Source organism: Epithele typhae, assembly GCF_022376455.1.
Source record: "Epithele typhae strain CBS 203.58 chromosome Unknown BXZ73scaffold_16, whole genome shotgun sequence".
Taxonomy (NCBI): Eukaryota; Fungi; Basidiomycota; class Agaricomycetes; order Polyporales; family Epitheliaceae; genus Epithele; species Epithele typhae.
The window spans coordinates 77,979-93,204 of NW_025954207.1; the positions used below are offsets into that span (position 1 = coordinate 77,979).

General features: G+C 58.7%; 7 protein-coding genes across 7 annotated transcripts; 3 read left to right on the forward strand and 4 right to left on the reverse strand.

Moving 5' to 3' along the window:
- Window positions 1-513: 513 nt before the first annotated feature.
- On the reverse strand, window positions 514-873 carry BXZ73DRAFT_44947 (uncharacterized protein; the record flags this gene model as incomplete). Its single annotated transcript, XM_048019421.1, has 1 exon — window positions 514-873. A coding segment is annotated over one exon (360 nt), but the record flags the coding sequence as incomplete, so codon positions are not given.
- Window positions 874-2,006: 1,133 nt separating this feature from the next.
- BXZ73DRAFT_100160 (Clavaminate synthase-like protein) lies at window positions 2,007-3,384 on the forward strand (the record flags this gene model as incomplete). The annotated part of the gene is made up of 7 exons (XM_048014485.1): window positions 2,007-2,152; window positions 2,211-2,333; window positions 2,392-2,731; window positions 2,784-2,855; window positions 2,913-3,001; window positions 3,069-3,261; window positions 3,316-3,384. 7 exons carry the CDS (start codon window positions 2,007-2,009, stop codon window positions 3,382-3,384), a joined length of 1,032 nt encoding a protein of 343 aa, XP_047879035.1.
- Window positions 3,385-3,720: 336 nt separating this feature from the next.
- On the reverse strand, window positions 3,721-4,871 carry BXZ73DRAFT_100161 (uncharacterized protein; the record flags this gene model as incomplete). Its single annotated transcript, XM_048014486.1, has 4 exons — window positions 3,721-3,820; window positions 3,875-4,176; window positions 4,241-4,318; window positions 4,530-4,871. The coding sequence occupies 4 exons, from the start codon at window positions 4,869-4,871 to the stop codon at window positions 3,721-3,723; spliced, it is 822 nt and encodes a 273-aa protein (XP_047879036.1).
- A 569-nt stretch (window positions 4,872-5,440) lies between these two features.
- Window positions 5,441-5,998, reverse strand: BXZ73DRAFT_100162 (uncharacterized protein; the record flags this gene model as incomplete). Its single annotated transcript, XM_048014487.1, has 3 exons — window positions 5,441-5,662; window positions 5,718-5,762; window positions 5,957-5,998. 3 exons carry the CDS (start codon window positions 5,996-5,998, stop codon window positions 5,441-5,443), a joined length of 309 nt encoding a protein of 102 aa, XP_047879037.1.
- A 3,034-nt stretch (window positions 5,999-9,032) lies between these two features.
- On the forward strand, window positions 9,033-10,677 carry BXZ73DRAFT_44964 (heterokaryon incompatibility protein-domain-containing protein; the record flags this gene model as incomplete). The annotated part of the gene is made up of 2 exons (XM_048019424.1): window positions 9,033-9,152; window positions 9,553-10,677. The coding sequence occupies 2 exons, from the start codon at window positions 9,033-9,035 to the stop codon at window positions 10,675-10,677; spliced, it is 1,245 nt and encodes a 414-aa protein (XP_047879038.1).
- Window positions 10,678-12,197: 1,520 nt separating this feature from the next.
- On the reverse strand, window positions 12,198-13,792 carry BXZ73DRAFT_76568 (uncharacterized protein; the record flags this gene model as incomplete). The annotated part of the gene is made up of 7 exons (XM_048022469.1): window positions 12,198-12,270; window positions 12,325-12,363; window positions 12,652-12,834; window positions 12,962-13,029; window positions 13,128-13,443; window positions 13,508-13,622; window positions 13,747-13,792. 7 exons carry the CDS (start codon window positions 13,790-13,792, stop codon window positions 12,198-12,200), a joined length of 840 nt encoding a protein of 279 aa, XP_047879039.1.
- A 1,196-nt stretch (window positions 13,793-14,988) lies between these two features.
- Window positions 14,989-15,209, forward strand: BXZ73DRAFT_100165 (uncharacterized protein; the record flags this gene model as incomplete). The annotated part of the gene is made up of 2 exons (XM_048014488.1): window positions 14,989-15,108; window positions 15,171-15,209. The coding sequence occupies 2 exons, from the start codon at window positions 14,989-14,991 to the stop codon at window positions 15,207-15,209; spliced, it is 159 nt and encodes a 52-aa protein (XP_047879040.1).
- Window positions 15,210-15,226: the final 17 nt, after the last annotated feature.

Below are 15,226 nucleotides of genomic sequence, written 5' to 3' on the forward strand. Positions count from 1 at the left end.
TTTCTCCGCCGTCAGGTCGCCCTTCTTGCGACACGGAAGGGCTAGCTCTCGAACGAGCATGTTCTGCTTGCGCCCGCGTCTTTTCCCTGCCGCATTGTAAGTCAACGCGTTTACAAAACAACGCTCGAATATACGTACCAGACACCGTCTTTTCCAGCTCGTCTTCGGAGGCACTCGACCAATCATCCCATGTGGATGTGAGGACCGAAGCCCTCTTCTTGCGTTTGCGTATACGCCGGGCTGGCGCCGCGGATGTGTCGACAGATGAATCACCGGTTGTGGCGACTTTGAGGTACTTCGACGCACGAGCGTCGTCATCAGACGATGTATCGCCGGTCTCTGCGGTGTCGTCCACGGCGCCATGGTCTTTGTCGTCGTCGTCGTCGTCGTTGTCATCGGCTTCTTGCCCCGAAATAATCGTGCAGTCTGTCTGTCGGAAGCATTAATCATTAACAACGCAGGTAGGCGGTCTGGCAATGGGCTACACACCTGATAAGATCGCGCAGATGCAGTGAGATCATCGATCCACTTCTCCAAAACGGCATCAGAGGCACAACCCGTCTTCAACAGCGCAGCTGCGATGGCATCGGGGACGGCCGTAAGTCCTGGGCCACGTTCCTTGAACTCGACGGGGCGAGTACCAGGCCGACGGCCGTTTGGAGCCAGCACGACCTCAAGGTCATGATTGAGTACGCATGCGTGGGTGCCAAAATCTTCGAGCAGAGTTGTGTTGCACTGCCAGTCGCGGAAGTCGTACCGAGGTGTCACGGCATCGGAGAGGGGTACCGTGGCAGGAAGCGAGCCTAGACAGACACGAAGGACGTTCAGTCGTTGAAGGATACTATCGGGGAGACTCGTGACGAGGGGGGCCATATCGGTGGTGTGACGCTCAGTTCTCAGTGGGGAGGAGCTCGTGATGCGTGGAAGGTTTGAGATAGGTGGAAGCAAATACGAGGCGCTCGCGCAGAGACCAGGAAGAGAGGAAGGGAGGAGACGGACGTGCGTAGACACGACACGCGAGATGGTGTGGGACGCAAACTCGAGTGGGTAGGGGTGAGGAGCAGAGCAGCGCAAAGCCGTAGAGACACACGGGGTGTGAGTGTGAGCTGCTCTGCGCAGAACATCTCGGCGCAGTATATATACCTGAAGTGGGTGCCATGGAAAGACCCGGAGGAGGTGAAAAGAGGATGGGTCCGACGACGGGGTGGCAGTATAAGAGGAATAGTATGAGTTAAACTGACAAGAAAACTGCGGGCGCGACGGAATCCAAGAGGAGGTCCGAGAAAGTGTTGTTTGAATGGCACGAAAAATATATCGAAGAGAGCACAGGGAACAATCGCATTGATGGAGACGAACTCGGACATATGAACACTCACATTTAAGCTGCTAGCCTGGTTTTGGTTAAGCTGGGCATTGACGAGGAGACTCTAAGGCCGGCGGGATTTGAGGTTGGGCGAGAGCGGAGAGAAGGTGGCGTGAGGCGGCGGCGCCGGCCAGTTTTGAGCAGACACTGCATCTTCGGAGAGAAAGAGTCGGCAGTTGAGGCAAATCTGAGAGTAAGCATCGGTGGGCTGACAGGACGCGCTCAACGCTCTCTCTCTCTCTCTCTCTCACGCGATCCCATAGGCGCGCGCTTGGCAATTTGTTTGCAAACAACTCAAAACCGGACCTCCCCAGAGGGCCATTACACACCCGTTTGCATACAGTGTTTACAAACGGTTATTAAAACTTTGTATGCAATTATTTACATACACCCCGAACGCTACTCGGCAGGCAGATTCGAACATCCACTTCCTCCTACCTCTCACCATCCACATCTATCCTGCCCTGCGGAACTCTCACTAAGATGCGCCTCGCTCTTTCTTTGTCCTTCATTCTCTCCGTAGTCATGAGATCATGCTGCAAGTTTAGCACATTTCTCGCGGAGTACGCTGTGCCGACACCCTTCTCATGAACTCAAGGAGAACAGGTACGCTGCTATCCATACCTCCTGAGTCCCAATCGCGATGCCCGGTCCCACTCCCTGCCCGCCTTTCCCTCAGGACGTCCCTACCTGTCCTTTCTTGGTGATCGACTATAAACTTATTAAAGCTGGAGACGCGGACGAGATTGAGAGGCTCTGGAAGGCTGCGATGGAAACGGGGGTTTGGTAGTAAGTGATGGCGCCGTGCTTGAGTGAACGTTACGACTAACAGGCGATCCGTTGCAAGCCTCACGAACCACGGCGTATATGAGGGAGCAGAAGGGATGTTTGGGATGGGCGAGGAGACGATCGCTTTTACCCTCGAGGATAGGCTCCTCTTTGAGCAGGGAGGCCACGACATTTTGTTCGGGTACGCTCTCTCGAATCTCTTGCATTTGCGCTCTCCACCGACCTCCGCATCGGCACAGCTACAAGGCCGACAAAGGCACGCGCGACGTTCCTGAGTTTGTCAACAACTCCAAGGACGACGCGCTCGCCTGGCCAGCCGTTGCGCGCCGCACGTACTCCTCCGCCGTCAACGCGCCGATGGAGTCCACCATCGCGCCGTTCGTGAAGAAGTCTCTCGCGATTAGCAACCACCTCATCGGCGTCCTCAACGACAAGCTCGGGCTGCCTGCGGGCGCACTCGCGTCTCTCCACAAGGTCGAGGAGTTCGGCGGATGCACGTCGCGGTTCATCAGAGCGCCATCGTATCCTGGGCCGGAGGAGATGACATTCCTGACGGCGCACACGAACTTTGGGTCTTTGGTGAGTGATTCACTGTGTGCCCCCTCACGTTGTACCGACATCGCTCTCCCAGTCGTTCCTGCACAACCGCCTCGGTGGCCTGCAGGTGCTCCCGCCCGGGTCTGACCAGTGGTTCTACGTCAAGGTCAGCCACCCTTTGCGGTCCGCCGCGCTCATGCTCACGCACTCGTCCGTCGCTCAGCCTCTGCCCGGACACGCGATCTGCAACATCGGCGACGCCCTCAAGATCTTCTCTGGCGGCATCCTGCGCTCCAATATCCACCACGTCGTGTGAGTCTGTCCGCAACGTTCGTACTTCGCAGCTCACCCCCTTCCCAGCCCGCCTCCTCGGGAGCAGGCCCAGTACGAACGCCACTCTGTCGTGTTCTTCACCCTCGAACGACATCGTCGAGCTGCGCGCGCTGTCAGAGCAGAGCGAGTGCATCGCTGCGGCGGTCACCAACGCGCCCCCGGGGAAGTACGCCCTCGGCGTGACGGCGGTGGAGCGGCTTGTGAAGAGGGTCAAGTCGCAGCGGGTGACGAACTGCAAGGTGTGTTCTGTCCTGCCGATGTCCGATGTTGTGAAGAGCTGATGAAGCCGGTAGGGTGCGGAGAGCTGGATGGAGAGGCGTGGTACCGAGGACACGGCAATTCCGAACCAGGGGAAGATCTGAAAAGCCTCGAATAACGTGTATGTAGTATGTACAGTCGTAGCTCGCAATGGATACAGGCGTTATGAACACCCCATGGCCAATCTCGCCGTCTGCGGACGGGGATCCATACGTGAACATGTAGAAACAACGCGTGCGGCCGACCGATTCTGGACACTCGAAGTCTATGCCTCATCTGCGGGGTGTTGGTGTGCCCGATGAGCACGCTCGGCATGAACGATAACCCGCATGTTTATTTCGCGCATGGTAGCACAGCAAGAGGTAGAGCCAAACGTAACATCGTATACATAACACCAACATGTGTGACACGAGACGGAGGGTCGATGAACATCACCGTCCCTACCCTCGTGAGGACCGCAACTCGTCCTGCACAGCACCCCCGCTGACAACCTCCCCAGCCTCACGTTCCGTATCGCGTGGTTCCACAGGAACCTTCTCCCTGAAAACACACGAAATCAGCCCAACATCCGCGTACAACGAGCGATCCACTCACCCCACTGGTTCCATACCCCGGTGCCCGGGATTTCCCATCCTGTCCGCATACAGATCAAACTCCGCGCACCACGGTCCACGCTGCACACGCTCGTTCGCGCGCCCGCGCACCCCGCTGAGCAGAACGACCACGATCCGCAGCGTGGGGCACGCGACGCACAGCCGGCGCGCGAGCGCGTCCAGGTCGAGGGCGCGCATGAACGCCTCGGCCGCGCATGGGGGGTCCGCGAGGAGATGGCACAAGACGCTGACGGCGAGCACCCGGAGCGCGGGGAGGCTCCCGACGGCGGCGACGAGGCCGTCCTGCCGAGCAACGCCGGCGTCAGCGTTGGAGGAGCGCAGACGGAAGCGGATTCGAGGGACGTACGACGATCGCGGGGGCGTCGACGTCCGTGTGAGAGTCCGCGTGGTAGCTGGCGATGACGGTCGCTTCTAGGCACTCGATCTGCAGAGGGGCGGTGGGTGACGCGGACGATGCCCCTCGCCATAACGCCGACGTCGAAGCTTTCGAGGGAGAGGTGCACAGGCCCGAAGATCTTTGACGATGAAAGTCGGTCCCTTGATGTACAGCGTGCGGATGGGGCAGGAGGGCGCAAGTAGGAACAGATCGTTGAGGAGGGCGCGGCGCGACTGCAGCGGCTTGTGACTCAGCCTACTCGGGGAGAAAGCAGGAGAGCTAGGAAGGTGAGCGTTTGGTGCACGTGCGTCGTGCCGTCAGACGAGGGGCCACCGGAGTTCTTGAACGTCTTCCGCGGAATGTTGACCTTGGCGGAGGACGGTGGCGGAGGAGGAGGAGCGGAGGAAGGGCGCGCGGCGAGAACTGCAGGGGGCGAGGGAAAATGTCCTTCTTTCGACGATTGGACCTCCGAGCGCCAGGAGTAGACCGCTTGCAGCCAGCTGGCCGGCGTGGGACGGGTCCGAGGACAAGGGTGCTTCGTCCTGCGGCGGTAGTAACCACATTTCTCGCTGACGGCGCGGGCGGTGTCGACGAGGGACATGACTTGATCTCGTCGACGCCGATTCCAGAATGTCGACGCACAACCTTCCCCGTCCTTCCGATGACGGAGCTCGGGAGGCCGTCCGACGCGCCCATCGCCGGCGAGCTTGGTCACAGGACGAGGAGGTTCGTGCGTTAATCCCACTGCTCGGACCCACGGACCCGCTGCTGCTGCCACCACTCGGACACTGGAAGGCAGAATGCGGCAACTTGTGCGCGGGAGGCTGCCGGCGACATGCCCACCGCCGCGCGACGGTCCTCCTCCACGAGCTCGGACGAAGCCCGCAGTATCGTGGGCGGAACCGCGTCGGACGAGTGCGGCAGCGTGAGGGACTTGGAGGCGACAGGGGCCGGACGGGGAGCGCGTCGACATCCATCGAGTCCGGGGTGAAGCCAGTGACAGGGCCATCGACCTCGCAGTGGCCGAAACAGACCGGAAACGTGGGCTGTGCGTCGTCCTTCGTCGGGGGATCGACCTCCATCGCGTCGGTGGGAGTCTCGCTGAGAACGCTGGTGCGTCTGCGGTACTCGTCGGAAACACCTGGGCCGCCATGGAGCCGAGTTATCGACCTAGTCCTCCTTGCGCTTCTGCATCTTGCGGCGGACGGCGCCGATGGCGATGAACACACCGCTCCGCCTGAGTCCGGCTGAGTGGCGGCGGTGCACGGGGGTGTCGTCTTTGCCAGTAGTAGCCTCGACTTCTTCCGCGGCACAGTCCTTGTTCAAGACGATCGTCTTGCCATGTGCACGTGCGAGGCTCTTGGCAGTAGACTGGCCGAGCGATCCTTCGCCCTATGGGTTCTGTCCAGTCGAACAGGCATGTTCGACAGTGTTGCTCTGGTCGGACAGGGACCGAGTAGCGGAAGGCAATGGAGATCTCCCAACGAAGATCCTGGAGCAGCCCCAGATGTGAGGAGTATCGATTGCGCAGATATTGGGAACGATATGCCACGACAAAATATTGCGATATCTTCATCATCCATGTTCGTGTTGTGAATAAAGTCCTCCGTCGGCAAGATGGTGGAAAACTGTTACCTGGGATATATTAGAAAGTGCGCCGAACTTCGGAAAAGCGAAACAACGCACCGCGGCTTGGTTGCAAGCAGTATCATCTCCGTTATAGACCATTGGTAGACCCGGGAAAGCGAGAAACTAGAGGTGCGGACGCGTGAAACACACTGTTGTCCCACTGGGCTGGAATAGAATCATCCTCAGCACGAGTGACTCCGTGTGATCGTACCACAGTACACACCTCGATCGCGCGAAGTTCAATGACAAACCCTTCTGCTACCACTGACTGCCCTTCCCTCTTCACCGAGGAGGCCACGGGAGTGCCGGCACGCCAGCTCGTAGGCAGCCTACGCAACTACATACTCCGATCGTCCGCGCGCGAGACCGCCGCCTAGGAAGTAAAAGTTCGCTGAAAAGGACCCGTCAGCGACCGCACTACTACGTTGGAGGGGAGCGCCGACTGCGGTATACGGTAACCAGAAGAATGGCCTGAACTCACCGTCAACACTAGGGTGCACCTGTCGAGGTTTCCCGAGCGACGTACACATTGAACAGGTCGAGCGGTTGCAAAGTACTTGCTGGCACGCTCATCAGGGTTGACAACATCTTGAAGTTCGCGCACACTTCCATGCAGCATTGAACATGCAACTCAACGACTGCCATCGCCTGCCGATGGTAAACTCATGAAAGATATCTATAAGGAGGAGAGCGCGCACGTCTGAGAGGACGCGGCGATTGCGAGGGTAAACAATCGACATTGGTCGCTGTATGAGGGGAGAGTACGGCTGTAGACTCACTCTTGGCCTCGTCCACAGGACATTCTCGCTCAAACTCCCTAGCCCGCGGAATAGTTGAGGAGAGTGGATGGCGGCCGAAGTCCTGAGCGGAACCGGGATTCAGAGGGGCTTTGACGCAGAATGAAGGGGTGGCAGGTACGTACCGAGTTGGATTTGATGACGGGTGGCGCAGGAGCCCGTACTGTCAAGAGCCAGCGAGACGGCTAAACCGCATGTTCGGTATCCGTGGACGCGGCAACGATACGCAGACGGAAAGAACGCACCCTTTGAAGACGACTCATGCCGATCTCAAATGGTTGGAACTTGGGCAGGAGAGAACCAAGAAGAGGAAACAAAAGCGTGTCGTCCGCGTGCAGGGGAGAGGTACGAGGCTTGGAGGCAGCTGGCGCAGAGCGGCGTGTGGACGAAGAGCAGGAGAGAGCGTAGCACCAGTGTTTCCGGCCTGTGGGTATTCCGGCGTCCGGCGCTCGCCGGACCGCTGGATAGGCGCGTCGTCATCGACGCTTGCAGATTGTCCTCTGCTTGCAAGTTTGAAACTAAGGCGGCAAGTCGCGATGCGCGCGGCGACGCTCGTGTCCGTGAACAGCATAGAAATCGAGACAGAGGACGATCGAGACGGCCCGGGATGCACGTCGTGCGCTCGATGCGCTCCGCGCGCTCGTATCACTTGGTGCCCCCCGCGCGTTTCCGTCCCCTTCGGATCCTTGCGGCGCGTCCTCGCCACCATGTCTCCTCCCCCATCCCCACTGGTTACGCCACGCCTGGCCAGCCACACCCGTTCCACCTGCACGGTCACGCCTTCCACGTATTTCGCTCTGCCTCCTCGACGGAAGATGAGTCCGTCAATCCGCCGCACGGGCACCGCGGGGAATAACGCCACGACCCCCTTCGACACGAGTAACTCGGGCTTGAGCTTGAAGTCCCCCCACTGCGACACCAACGAACGCCGGCTCATGTACGCCTGGAGCAAACGAGGAAGAACTGGCCGCCGATATCGACAGAATGCGGACTATGGTCCGGTTGGCGCCGGTGCCTGCGTTTCGAGCCAACTGCGTCCACTTCGAGGCATCTCTTTACCCCGCCATCCCTGGCAAGCCACGCGGAGCATACTGTCTACGGAAGCTCTCCTGGACGTTCCCTTTCCGACTCTAGAGCCGCACCACAACCGGTTGCTCGTTCCTTGCTGTTTCGAGTCTTGCACGATGATTCCCAGGGAGTCTTCTCCTATTCCTGGACGTTATCGCGCGCGTCGAGCGCACCGCAGTGACCATGTGAGTCTGCAGCTAGCTCCCCTCCTCTTTCTTGCGCTCAAAGCGTTACTCCTAGATATTGGTTCCGGCTGCTCCGAGGCTCTTCAGTATCATAAATCTGGTAATTCACACGGACCTGCGCCTGAGGGTCCGAAGATCGTCTGCGAGAACTGCTCCGGGGCGACAATTCTGTCCAAACCGCGCGTGGACTACATACATATTGCCTGTGCCGTCACCGGCAACACGGCGAAGCGCTGCGGTGGTCCTGCCTGAATCCGGTACGTCATGCGCATGCTTGGGACCAGCTGACCTATTTATCTCAGGGGTGTTTATCTCCGCTCAAACCAAGCTGTTGTGCGGCCGGGAGATCTAGAGCATCCGCTTTTCCTTCCTGGAGACGACGTCGAGAGCGCTGCTCTCCGACCCCGGTAAGTTACGCACCTGGCAGCTCGAATATAGTGCCCATTCACACGCATACCCTCCCAATTATAACGAGCGCGGCTGAGACACTCGCAGCTACTGGAGTAGGCTACTCCGGCGATCCAAGTGTCGGCGAACATCTGGGTATCGGACCACATCATGTACCTTGCGACGAATGACATATCTCTCAGCTTCGCCCAATGGTGGACACGCACGGTATCGGAGCCTGACATGTTCGTGGCAGGGAACGTCATCTCGCCCTGGGAGCGCAAAGCCAGCCTCCCACACTCTGTTCGCCTTCATTTCTCAGAATAAGCCTTAGAGGCGCTCCGACGCTATCTCATGCATGTTCCGCACGGTGGGACGTGCGGTCGGCGTATGGGACCGGGGTCGCACTCGACCCATCTTCCGTCTCGCACTCGACCCATCTCACGTCTCCTCTCGTCCATCTTGCGTTTCCTCCCAGCAACCAACCCCCTCTGTGCCAATATCAAGTACAGATAACCCCATCGACCGTCTTGGATTCTCACTGTACGTTCGCTCTTCCGGTGCTCTGTATCGCATTTGCCCATGCTCCCACAGTGTCTGTGGTCCCCCTTCCACGAATCGTCCACAGCAACTCGCACCCGGTATTCGTGCTCACCCCTGCATGAAATACCTGTGCTAATATTCGTGAAACAAGCGATGTGGCTCCTGGGCACCGCGCGCGCGAACCTCGTCTTCTTTCCCCAACCTGAAGGCGTTCCTGGAGGCTATGCTATCCTGTCGCACACCTGGGGAGAAGAAGAAGAGACGTTTCAAAAGGTTCAAAAGCTGAACGAAGAATCTAACAGCACCTTCTCCCAGGAAGATCAACGTCCCCTGCCCCGAGCTGAGCTCCGATCTCTCATTTCTGAGGCAGTCTCTGAAGAAGCGGTGACTCGCAGGGACTTAGAAGATGCTCTCCATCGAGTGGAATCCCGGATCATGCAGAAGCTCGATGCCAGGCTACCCCCTCCTCGCCGTACCCGCGATCGCGCCGAAGAGAATCTCCGAGACAGGCGAGCATCCGGCACCGAATGCGAGCCTGGTCAGTGAAATTAAAGCTCATTTTCACTCCTCGGCGCTGACGTACGAGACCCAAGGTCGCTCGACACATTCAGATCCACGTGCCCCCACGATACCGCTTTCCCCTACTCCTACACCCGTCCAAGGACTTGCTGAGCCATCCCGCTCGTCGCCACCATGGTTCAACCCACGCGATCGCCTCACTCAAAAAACTCGATCATTCCTTGAGCTCGCCGAACGGCACGGGCATGAGTACGCTTGGGTCGACACATGCTGTATCAACAAGGAGAGCAGTGCCGAGCTCTCGGAAGGCATCAATTCCATGTTCCGCTACTACGCCGTCTCCGCCATCTGCTACGTCTACCTCAGCGACGTCGAATACTCTGACACTGATTCAGACAAGATGTGGCACTCCTTCCGATGTAGTCGCTGGCACTGGCGGGGCTGGACTCTCCAAGAGCTCATCGCGTCCCGCGTCCTCGTGTTCTATTCCAAGGAGTGGATCTATCTGGGCACCAAGTACGAGCTCGCCGATCGCCTAAAACAAGCAACCGAAATCTCCACGGCAGTCCTCCGCTTCGAGAGCCCGTTTAGCGACGCGAGCATCGCGACGCGCATATCCTGGGCGGCGCATCGGTACACCACGAGGCCGGAAGACGCTGCCTACAGCCTCTTCGGGCTTTTCGGGGTCAACATGCCGACGCTCTACGGCGAAGGGCGGCTCGCATTCTGCAGGCTCCTCATGGAGATCTCGAAGACCTCGCGGGATCCTTCTATTTTTCTCTTAGGAGAAAGATGGTATACGGACGACTTGGAAGACCTCAAATCAGCCCTCCAGGAAGAGCCTCGAAGCGAAATCCGTCGTCATCTTCTCCCCATTCAGCCTTCGCCGACCTTTAGCCTATTCGACCCTATTCCTAGGTTAATCGGATACGAACCCAGTCCCCGCTCGCAGAGAGGACAAGATGAGGTGCGCTGGTATGGATGCCATTCTACGCTGTGCTACATTGACGACCATTTTAGCAGGGCTCGATTGCAAGCACGACCACAGAACTCCGTGCTCCCACGTTTTCCGTGTCACCAGGCGGGATCGAGCTCCACGCGGCCGTTCTGCCTCTGGATGATACAGAGAGATTCCTCCTCGTCGACTTATTCTGCAGAGATCCAGACCCCGTCTTCCTCTTGCTTGAAAGGGTGGACGACGAGCTCAACGCTGGCGCTGCTCCGCTCTACCAGCCCGCAGAGGAACCCGTTGTGTCGCTGCGGGAATCACGCACGGTGATCGAATCAGATGGCTGGAAGATGACCGACCTGCGCGTTGTAGCCCTCCCTCCGTACACCGGTGGCCTCTCCGAGGGCGAAAGCGCAGGGATGGAGTCGCTGAGGCGCTTCTGCGAATCCACCACTACCGGCACCCCCTTTCACCTTGTCTTTCGCGACCTCCTCCAGCTCCGGAACATTAGACTTTTCTTCGACGGTGACAGAAGCACCCTGCCGTCACCTTCTTCCACTGAAGACGTCTCCATTTGTTTTTCTCGCGGCGATCTTCGAAGGCTCGTAGTCGTTCTTGGGACATGCTCTCGTACCGAGTCCGCCATCGACAACCGTGACCCACGCTCATCCAGGCCAACCTCTCTGTCATCCCGGATCGCCACGGAGACGCCAAGTCCGGGCGTACCACACCGACAACACTTCTGCATCTTTCGTTGGTACTACGGCGGTGAAGGAGCCACGGCTGCTGCGGCTGTACATTCGTGCGAAACGGATCATATCGACATGGACGGACCATGGCCAGTGGAGCGCCGAGCGCAGTTGGGGTCTTGGGAAGTTGCGTTATCGTTCTTTCCTAGTCCGTTGGGTAGAGAAACGCTGCAAGTGAAACTCCGCTTTTTCGAGGAGGTATTATAGACAAAGAAATCGATTTGTGTACAGCTTCAGGTATGGTGGTACAAGACGTTGAGCGCGGCCTATTGTAGCATCACCGCACAGTTTCCAAAGCCAACCAACAATTCCATCTATCGCTAGCACCGCGCATGGAACGTTCGTGACGATGCTGTTGCATGCTGATGCGGCGCCAACTATGTTGTAGAGTCGGTGGCAGGGGTGAGGCGAGGGAGCGAGTAACCGTGAGGCTCGAGATATCGAGTGAAGTGAAAAAAAAAAGGCAAGATACGACGCCCCGCGTGGAGGCTGAACGTGCGGTGCGCGAAGTGGACGAGGATGGGAGAATAGACGCGGGGAAGTTGAAGAGGTCGCGCACATGGGCTGGCGGAAAGACGAAGGATGCGAGAGCGAGGTTCAGAAGGGCGGATAGCGGAGGGTGCGCGAGGCAATAGACGAGATGCGCGAAGATCGGGACCGAACACGTAGATGATCGCGCGGGCGTTAGTCTGGTCGAAGGTGTTGTGTTCGGCGCGTGGTGCCAATTCCGAGCCAGGGGAAGATCCGAATAGCTTCGAATAACGTATATGTACTATGTACAGTCGTAGCTCTCGATGAATACATGCGTTGCGAACACCCCAATTGCGCCGTCTGCGGACGGGTATCTATACGTGAACGTGTAGAAACGACGCGTGGAGATGGACACTCCAAGTCTAGGCCCCATCTGCAACCTCTTGGTGTACCCGACGAGCATGCTCGGCATGAACGACAACCCGTGTATTTATTTCGAGCATGGTACAGCTGACTCGATGCTTCCTCCGGGGCGAGGAGCCAAATGTGACATTGTATGTATAATACTAACTCGATACGGAGGGTCGACGAACATCACCGGCCCTACCCTCGTGAGGACCGCAACTCGTCCTACATAGCACCATCACTGGAAACCTCCCCAGCCTCACGCTCCACGTCGCGTGGTTCTGCAGAATGCCCCTCCCTGCAAACGTACGAAATCAGCCCAACATCCGCGTACAACGATCGATCTACTCACCCCACCGCCTCCGTACCCCGGTGCCCGGGATATCCCATCCTGTCCGCGGTCCGCAGCGTGGGGCACGCGACGCACAGCCGGCGCGCGAGCGTGTCCAGGTCGAGCCCGCGCATGAACGCCTCGGCCGCGCATGGGGGTCCGCGACGAGGTAGCACAAGACGCCGACGACGAGCACCCGGAGCGCGGGGAGGCTCCCGATTGCGGCGACGAGGCCGTCCTAGTCTCCCCTAGGCAGCCCTTCTACTATCAAAGAGGCCGTCCTGCGGTCCGCGGAGCAGCACATCAGCGTCGAAGAAACGCGGGCGGAAGCGGATTCAAGGGACGTACGACGTCGGAGAGTCCGCGTGGTAGCCGGCGATGAGGGTTGCTTCTAGGCACTCAATCTGCGGGGTGTGGGCGCGGTCCGTGACGCGGACGGTACCCCGCGCCAGGACGCCAGCGTCGAAGTTGGCTGCTGCTTTCAAGGGTGAGGTGCACGGGTTTGGTGCAGCAGATAACGGAGTACATGGCCTTGACGATGAAAGTCGGGCCCTTGATGTAGAGCGTGCGGATGGGGCAGGAGGGCGCAAGTAGGAAGAGGGCGCTGAGGAGGGCGCGGCACGACTGCAATGACTTCCACGAGCCCGAGCGCGCCTACTCGATGATGTTCAACTTGCGGCAGCTCTCGAACCGGTCGGTGTCTGCGAGATCTTCTACGATGCGACGCTTGAAAGAGTACTCCAGGTTCGGGAGATGTCGGAGGAACGCACCGACTAAAGCGACGGTCTCAGCGGCTTAGACGTTCGTGAGGTAGAGGGGTAAACCTCTTCGTGATGTTGCGCGCCATCGACAAGGACAAAAGCATTGTCCGTGGAAAGGTATCCCAGCGTCGACTGGGAGCTGCTGAGAAGTCGGACAGGGTTCTTGGAGTCTTCTTCGTCGTGGCTTGTGTCGCTCTTGACGTCGTCTTCCGAGTGGGCGTCCGAGTCCGGATTCAAGTCGGGGACATCGTCTAGTTCATGGTCCACCTCATCGCCTTCATGAACGATTGTGGAAGTGGACGGAAGTAGAACGGGGCGCGGGGACGTTCTGGCGGCGGTCTGCATCGAGGAGCGTTGTCGTGTCTCGAGCTGCGACAAGCTGTGAGCAAGACGTGCTCAGCATTTGCGAGCCTCGCCGACCGACTTCGCCGAAATCGACTCACTCAAGGGTTGACAACCATGATAGGGAGTGTCGAAGACGCGCGGAGCATTCGAGGAGGGATTCGAGGTGAAGGACGTACATGGGGCTTCTCCGCAGTTTCGTGTGTGCGTGTTCATCTACCACATCACCGATGTCAGAGAAGATCTATGAAGACAAACAGGGAGGGAAGGGATGGCCACTTGAAGTTGCAGTAGCCTGGCACTGGGATGTGCGCGGAGGATGTAACGCTAATTGACATACCATCATAACACGCCGCAATCCTTTGCCATCGTGCTTTCTCCGCCATCTCCGTGGTTTCGCTTAGGATCGACAGTCCTTGGACGTGTAAGGGTGGGTACTCGGAGGAAAGATGCCGGAGTGACGCTTGGTGAACGCCGCGGTTTTCATGCCGCTCAATCGTGTACTTCTAGATCCAAATCCGTAGTGTCAAGAAGAAAAGTTGTCAAGGACTAAGGAGGCAAAAAAGTCCGGTCTGAGGACGAGTTGAGGCTCGCGGAGTGCTGAGGCCTTGAGGGCTCGAACACTTCGAGTCCAAGTATGCTGACTAAGCTCCTGAGGCCCGCAGTTCGACTCCCGCCAACTTCAAGGCATTCCCATATACGCTTCCAAATGGTCGCAGCTAGTCCGAAGACTCCCACAGCGGTCATCCGGTACGCTGGCCACGACGGTGTAACCTGGTACATACATCGGTTCTCTTCCTCCAGTAGTCATCGTTCATCTCCCCGTCTCGTGCGCACACAGCCCCAGAACGACCGTTCGACACCGGCGCCGCAACATTCGCGCTCTCCCTCTCAGACAAGATGGCGTGGCAACTCCGGATTCTCGTTCGGGTACAAAGCATCCGGCGCGACGCTCACCGACGCCCCCGGCGCGCGCGACACCTACCTAGTTCCTCAACGTCGCCGCGGACGACGCGCTCGCCTGGCCCAGGTCGCGCACCGCACCTACCCCGCGCCGGTGAACGCGCGCATCCCACTCATCCGGTGCGTGATTGAGGTAAACAAGACGATGATCGCAATTCTTAACGAGGAGAGGTCGGCTGCGTGGGACGCTTGCGAGCAAGCATCGGAAGGAGGAGTGGAGCGTGAGCGAGGTGCTGGTCTGAACAGCCCGGGCATCGACAGAGCCAAGGCGGCGCTCACCGCTCACCGCTCATACCGACTTTGGCAGCCCGTCGTTCTTGCATAACCGTCTTGGGGGGATGCTGGAACGCGGATGTGGTCGCGCTGGCATGGAGCCGACCGCCCTCCCGCAGCGATACAGCCTATTCCCGGCCACGCGATCTGCGACATCGCCGACAATCATCAGCGGTAGCCTTCTCAGACCCTCCGCCACGTCGTGTAAGTGTCCCGTCGCTCGCGCACCCTGTCTCCACTGACTCGACTCTGAACGGACCTCCTCCTGGAGAACGGCTGGCGCTGTACGAGCGATACTCCCTCGTCTACTTCACTTGATCGACCCGGAGTCAGCGTCCAGTTGGCCATGCTCGCCGTTGCGGTCGCCCACGCTGCACCTCACCTGCGCGAAATCTTCGACCCCGCACAGACATCTCATGCGTGGTTCAACGCGCCAGGCGAGACCATGCGTGTCAACAACCAGAAGGTATGCACACTGATGATGGCACACTTGCGTGCGGCTGACGAACATGCGGGTATTGTGCGCAGGCGGCGATGTTTGAAACGCTAGCCGCGAGCCTCACCTAGCTTAAGTATTGGTCTCT